General features: G+C 51.5%; 2 protein-coding genes across 6 annotated transcripts in view; both read right to left on the bottom strand.

The window, feature by feature from the left end:
• Positions 1-6815, bottom strand: part of IKZF4 (IKAROS family zinc finger 4 (Eos)) — a 39292-nt gene that overhangs the window by 27416 nt on the left and 5061 nt on the right. The window lies entirely within an intron of this gene.
• Positions 747-5075, bottom strand: SUOX (sulfite oxidase). Of its 3 annotated transcripts, none has more exons than XM_005876719.2 (5): positions 4979-5075; positions 4282-4348; positions 3339-3401; positions 2901-3078; positions 747-2670 (listed from the first exon to the last, which is right to left on the bottom strand). In XM_005876719.2, the coding sequence occupies exons 3-5, from the start codon at positions 3389-3391 to the stop codon at positions 1261-1263; spliced, it is 1641 nt and encodes a 546-aa protein (XP_005876781.1). In that variant the 5' UTR covers positions 3392-3401; positions 4282-4348; positions 4979-5075; the 3' UTR covers positions 747-1260. The 3 variants fall into 3 exon arrangements, with proteins under 3 accessions (XP_005876781.1, XP_014403594.1, XP_005876782.1); XM_014548108.1 differs by having other exon boundaries at positions 4282-4495; positions 4979-5073; XM_005876720.2 differs by lacking the exon at positions 4282-4348 and having other exon boundaries at positions 4979-5050.

The raw sequence follows: 6815 nt of genomic DNA, 5'->3' as shown, positions 1-6815 counted from the left end.
GGTGGCAACCGGGCCGAAGCCGGGTCCCGGGTGCTCAGCGGCGGCGGCTCCATATCCATCAGCAGCTTCACCTGAAGAGGGACGGCCCCCCCGGTAAACACCCCCCCATCCCAGCCGTCTCCCCTCCCCTGAACAACTTCCGGTCCCACTACCAGGCGACAGGCGACGTGGCCGAACACCGAGCGCCCCCAAGCCAGGGAAACTGCTGGGGAAAGAAGGGAGAAGAGCTAGGGGAGAGTAGCTGAGCGCAGAAAGACTGAAGTCCGAAAGGCTCGGTCTCGTGCCGAGAGCCGAAGATTGCCCCTTCACCTGCATCTAATTTGCAAACTGGACGCACATTGGACACCTCATGTGTCCTGGCACATCTCCCCCCAGGGCCAAATTTTGTCCCTGAACCTCCTAAGACAACATTGACTTTAACCTCTTAGCGTTCGTTGCCATTCCTGCCAAGTGCGTAGGAATAGTGAGGGGGAGGGGCTTCGCCTAGGGTGGCAAATAGTTTTTACTCCCTCGAGGGGTGTCTTGCGGTCAGTCTCCTAAGTAGCCCTGCAGATGTGACGGACAGCGGAGAAGGAAGCCCCACTTCTTGACTTCCCTGCACCTGTTTGCTTTCTCCCTTTCCTCCAGCGTTTGTTTTGAGTCATCTCAGGACACCTCCCGGTACCATGCACCTCCCTTCTGCAACATGCTCACTCCCCAGCCTCCAGAGGTCCCAAAAGTCACCACCTTTTCTTTTTTGAGCCTTGTAGTCTTAAAAAGATGCTTTATTGATATATTTAGAAAAGTGTAATTATAAAGGAAGAGGGTTGCACTGTTCACAACCCCTGGCAACCCGGAGGGGCAACAGCAAGTCACATATCCATTTTTCTTACACATATACATATTCTCTGAAGAATCCAAGAAAAGCAAAATAAGGCCTCAGTGGTGATCGACATTGGAAGTGGAAGTAGGGTAAGAAGAGAAAATAGTGCTTGTTTCCAGAAATAGTCTTCTCACTTCTGGCCCCTTGCTCCAACAGCTCTCACCTCCTGGCACAGAGTCAATGGACAGTAATATGTGACACTGTCAGAGGAGGGTGGCGCCTAGGTGGAAATGTCCAATGTGTGTGCCTGTGTGTGGCTTAGGAAGGCAGAGGAAAAGTTTCTGAGAGAAGTGGAGAGATGGAGAGAAAGGTTTTTCTGTGGAAATGAGGCTAACAGATGGGTGTGGAAAGGGGTTGAGAAGGTGCTTCTGGGGAGTAGATGGTGCCATTTCACTTTCTCATGAGGCAACACGGACATGGACACGGTGCCACGCATTGCTGAGCACGCCTCGCAGGTTCCAGATTGGGGCCACGGTGTCTGGCTGCACATTGTAGCTGTCATCTACAGCCTTACAAACAATGTTCAATTCCTTTTTCCCAGGTGGTACAGGGGCTTGCAGCTGCCAGAGCCGCCAGGCCCAGGCCTTACGGGGGCGCTGTTCCTCTCTATCCAGCTCAGCCACCTGCCAGGTTAGGCCCCCATCCAGAGATACATCCACCCTGATCACAGCCCTTCCACCACCACTCCATGCATAGCCCTTGACAGTCACCTCCCCTGCCTCTACCATCTCCCCATCCTTGGGCTCTGTGATGGCTGACTGGACAGGAAGCTCCTGAATAGATGGAGAAGAGTCAAAATCTACAGAGTCCCAGTCCACGGAAGGAGAGAAGCCTTTGTAATCTCGCCGCTGCCAGTGGCTGTAACTTTCCTCTGGTCCCACACTCACTTTGCCCAGCCATTTGACATGGCGGGCACCCACCACACCAGGAACCACCACCCGCACAGGAAAGCCATGGTCACGAGGCAGAGGCTGCCCATTCATCTCATATGCCAGCAGGACCTCAGCTTCAGGGTCCATGGCCCGAGCCAGAGGGATGGATGCTCCATAGGCAGTCCCTGTGGGGTCTGAGTCCAGTCCCTCAAAGCAGACGTGGGCCTCAGTTTCATGGAGTTGGTGACCAGCCTTAGCTAATACATCACACAGTCGTGCCCCAGCCCAGCGTGCAGTGCTAATGGCGCCTGTTCTCCACTCCAGACCTCTTACTTCTTTTACCTGACTCATCTCAGAGCGCCGGTTGCCAGCACACTGCACAGTGACCGTGATCTCGTGCTTGGGGAACTTGTATAAGTCATCCAGGGATAGGGACAGTGGCCGTCTCCCAGGTGGTCCTACAATATGCAGGCGATAGGTGTCTGGGTCCAGGTTAGGTACAGGCAGATGGTTTCGAGTGAAGAAGATAGGGTTGGGTGTGATGTAGGTTTCTGTCAGCAGCTCAGGGGGGGGCTCTGCATTAAAGGGGCGCTGGCTATTGACCTTCAGAGCTGGGTGACGTATAGGATCATCAGCGTAAGGGTCAGAGGTCTTCAAGGTGGATGGCATCTTGTCTTCAGGGCTCAGCTCCCCGATCTTGTACTGAGCCAGTATCTCACGTATGTGGGACTGGTTGTGAACAGCATAGAGGGCCCAGAAGGGCTCTAGAGGACCCCCAGCTGCTAGCATCAGCTTTGATGGCCCCCCTGGGTGTAGGTCCACAAATTCTGTGACATCAAAGACCTCAGAGCCCAGAGTCACCCAGATCCTAGTTTCAGGGCTGCTGTGGGATTTTACTTCCTCTCTGGTGTATATGTGTGGTGACTCCTGAGCAGCCTGCAGGCAGAACAGGGGTGAGGCAAAAGGGAACAGAATATTAAGAAGCAATCACTGCAGCTCACCCTAAGCCAATCCACAAAGTCGTGGCCACTGGGAAATGGAAGTAGCAGATTTCATCTCTACTTGTGCATGAAGACGTGTCAACTGTGGGCTCTGTGGTAACACCCTGGCTTGCCTGGGAGCACACTAGGATCCCTGAGAGTGAAGTCTTTTCCTTTCCCACTTACCCTGCAACGACGGTCATGATAGGCCAACACTGCACCAAGGCCTAACAGGGTTCCCATGACTCTCCATCCCCTGGTGCTGGAGTTATCTGTAGAGAAGGCACGGCTGGGGCACTGAGGCTGAAATGAATCATTTGTAGAGCAGGCCTGAATGCAGAGCCTTGAGTGGGTAGACTTGAATCTGGAAGAGAAAGTGAGTCTTCTTAGTAACACACTTCTGATCAGCGAAGGCCTGGGGTTTACCTCTCCCTGGCTGGCCAGTGGCTTCTTTAGTTGGAACTTAGTTTCTCCAGGGATAGGTGAGACAAGTGGGATCTGGCTTACCCTTTCCTTCCTTGCCACCATCTTAATTATCTTATCTGGCAGATAAGAGAAGACATTATAAAGATACTGGGGGTAAAAGATATGGGTTAGGAGACCTTTTAGGATGGGCTGGCCTACCTGCAGGCGGGTCTGAGCCCCAGGGCTACAGCTCTATGCAGCAGCAGCAGCATTGTGGCAGACCTGTAGGAGGAAGATTCTGAGATCAAGATAGGAATTCCTGGGAGGGAATGCTATTAGGGCAGTTTGAGGGAATGAGTGGGAGAAAGACACAGAGGAGGTCATCTGGAGAGACTTTTTCTGTGGTAATGAGGCCAAAGTGTAGGAGTGGGGGTCCAAATGGGCCCTTAGAGAAAACCTGGAGCACTTCAGACACTGTACTGACAGGATGAAAGGGAATAGGGTTAGAGGGAGAAATAGGAATCTTCTAGAATCACCCATCTCCCATCCTCCACTCTACTTTTGGGCCTAAAAGGGCAAAATTTCTTTCTTTCTTTTTTAAAATATATTTTATTGATTTTTTACAGAGAGGAAGGGAGAAGGATAGAGAGTTAGAAACATCAATTAGCTACCTCCTGCACATCCCCTATTGGGGATGTGCCCGAAATCAAGGTACATGCCCTTGACCGAAATTGAACCTGGGACCTTGCAGTCCGCAGGCCCACGCTCTATCCACTGAGCAAAACCGGTTAGGGCCAAAATTTATTTCTTAAGACAGGAGAAGACAACTGAAGGGCAGACTGACTTAAACAGGAACAAAAAGGTAAAAAAGGTAGTGGCAGCCTAATGGAGTGAAGGACCTGATTCTGGAGTCAAACTGCTTTGAGAAACCGGCCCAGCCATTAACCAGCTCGGTTCCCTGGGCAACATAATGAACAAAGCCTCTCTGAACTTGCTTCCTCATCTAGGAAATGAGATCACCCATAGCACAGCTGCTGTGATCAGTAAACAAGTAATAACATTATCTCTGAAGGCCTTTCAGTCCCCTCCTCTCTCTCCACCCACCCTAAAAAAATTGAACCCAGCTGGGAACTGGACCCCAATCCCAGGTCCCCACCCTTACCTTGTCTATGCCACTCCAGTGAGCTCAGCAAATTGAGGCGTCAATGGCCAGTGTGTCAGGGTATGGGCTAGAGTAGGAAGAAGGTAATTATTCTGTTCTCTGCCCTGCAACAGTTTCTTCCTCACAGCACTGAGCAGATCACTGACCCCACCAAGAGGGGAGGAGTGAGAAGAGTCCCAATGGCTGATGAGATGCTACAGGGCAGGCAGAAAAACTGAGGGAGAAAGAAGTAGGAGCAGAGTCTGCATTTTACTCCTGGGCCATGGGCCTTTCATTCTCCCTTCCTCCCACCTGCCCTCAATCCCAGCAGCCCACTTGAGTCAGACTGGAGTGGTGCAGGTAGGGCTGACCTGCAGGGGAACTCAGTCAATTCCATGTCGCAGGTTTTAGGAGAGGCAGCCTTCTGCTACATAAAAGATGCCACGCCTTGTGCGGGTGGTGGCCCCCCACTCCTCAGGGGCACTTTAGGTAGGATATGTCCAGCACCAGGGCATCTGGTCCCATGCCACCATCCAGAAGCTGGCACAAGAGTGTCTTGTAGCAACACCCCGTGCCCCCGGAGCACCCAGACAGCGGGAGTGGAGGTGGGTACTGGCAATTTTGTTGTCCTTGGAGTTCCAAGCACCCCTGGGTGCCAAGGCCCCAGGTCACTAGCCCTTCCCCCTCCTCTTCCCTCTCCCGACCCCAAACCCCTTACCCAGTTTGAGGTCCGCGTGATGGACCCGTCCAGCGCCGGCGACTGCTGGTGAAGGGGCGAGGCCAGCGCTGTGACGTTGGTTGGAGTTAAAGGATCATTTGCGTTCCTCGGCTGGTCGCCCAGCCATTGGCGGGCCTGCGAGCTGCTGTGCCCGCCTCCTGGAGCCCAAAGCAGGCGGGGCGCCTCCAGGGCTAGAAGCTAGGGCAGTTTGTTTTTCAGCCTCGCCGGGCAAGGAATGGGACCCTCACTGATGTCCGGAACCTGGGCAGTGGAAGGTGACGAGGACTCCAAAGGTTGGGCTGAAAGATGGAAGACTGGGATGCCCCCGCCCCGCCCCCGCCCCGCCTACAGCTGAGAATAAAGGTGCGTTCACTGGACGAGGCCGCGGGATCCAGCCCGGTTTCTCTTGGCGGAGAGGCTCGCCTCCACCCTGTTTTTGATCAACAACTATGTTGCAGCGACAACAGCCCTGTTTGCCTTTTAGAGAAAACAAGGTCAAGCGATTCTTATATACAAGAATGAGCAGAAACGAAGCCTAAATAGTGGTTCAAAGACTTTGAGATTTCGTGGACTAGTCAAATTTCTCCCCAAATTAGGGAACCATCAACACAGAATAGCCACGTTTTTTTATTTTGATTCGTTAAGTCAATTTTTAAAAATCGTCGTTTAACAAGAGCAACGACATATATAACACCCCAAATTAGGAAGATTATAATCGCTCATAATCTTAGAGCAAAGGAGACTAATACAAATAATTTGCTCTAGCATTTGGTGCAGGACTAAAAACTTGTTTTGTCATTGGCCGGCTGTGAACCTGGGGCAAAGGTATCTACACTGCCCTCTAGGGAACAGAAGGTTGAGCTACAACCTTACTCACTTTAAATTAAGGACTTCATCTCTAATTTTTGAAGATCATTCCCCCCAACCCTCCCCTTTCTGATCTCTTAAACTGAACTAGAGATAATACCAGGAATCCAGGAGTCTGGGGGAGTACTAAGAAATATACAGAAAGGGGCAATGACACTGAATAGGCTCTAAAGATTTTGGCTCTCAAGTTTTCAGAAATATTTTCAACACAATTAAATTTGTGTACAATTAAATCATTGGAGAGGCCTGGTGCAAGACCTGTTAGGTCTGATCAAATAACTGAATGGATACCCCTCCCCTGGAAACTGATCTTTAGGCCACTTCACAATGGACATTCCTTTTTGCTTAGACCACATTCCACTTGCTAAGACCATTATCCTTCCTCTCTGGACCTTTCCAGGATCTGGACTCTCCCAGAAAAAGCCCGTCTGGAGTCCTTTAAAATCTGACTCCCCTTTGCTGGGTGCTGGCACTGGTATCCAGATGACTTAATCAATCTACCTATCTATCTATCTATCTATCTATCTATCTATCTATCTATCTATACATATATACATATATATATATGAGCCTATGCGACCAAGAGACTGGTCAACCAGTCGCTATGACGCACACTACCAGGGGGCAGACGCTCAATGCAGGAGCTGCCCCTTAATGGTCAGTGCGCTCCCACAGCCAACCTCCCGCAGCCGGCCCACTTCCCGCAGCCCCTCCCCCTGGCTGGCCAACCTCCCGCAGCCCCGATTGGCCCCAATCACCCGCCAGGCTGAGGGACCCCACCTGTACACAAATTAGGTGCACCTGGCCTCTAGTCCTATATAATAAAAGCCTAATATGCTAAGTGTCCGGTTGTCCAATCAAAGCATAATATGCTAATGATATGCTAAGGTCGCTCAACTGCTTGCTATGACATGCACTGACCACCAGGGGGCAGACACTCAGACTGGTAGGTTAGCTTGCTGCTGGGGTC

The sequence above is a fragment of the Myotis brandtii genome, unplaced genomic scaffold (assembly GCF_000412655.1).
Source record: "Myotis brandtii unplaced genomic scaffold, ASM41265v1 scaffold496, whole genome shotgun sequence".
In the NCBI taxonomy this organism is placed as follows: Eukaryota; Metazoa; Chordata; class Mammalia; order Chiroptera; family Vespertilionidae; genus Myotis; species Myotis brandtii.
Note: the sequence above shows the minus strand (reverse complement) of the source record. Positions and strands in the feature narration are given on the sequence as shown.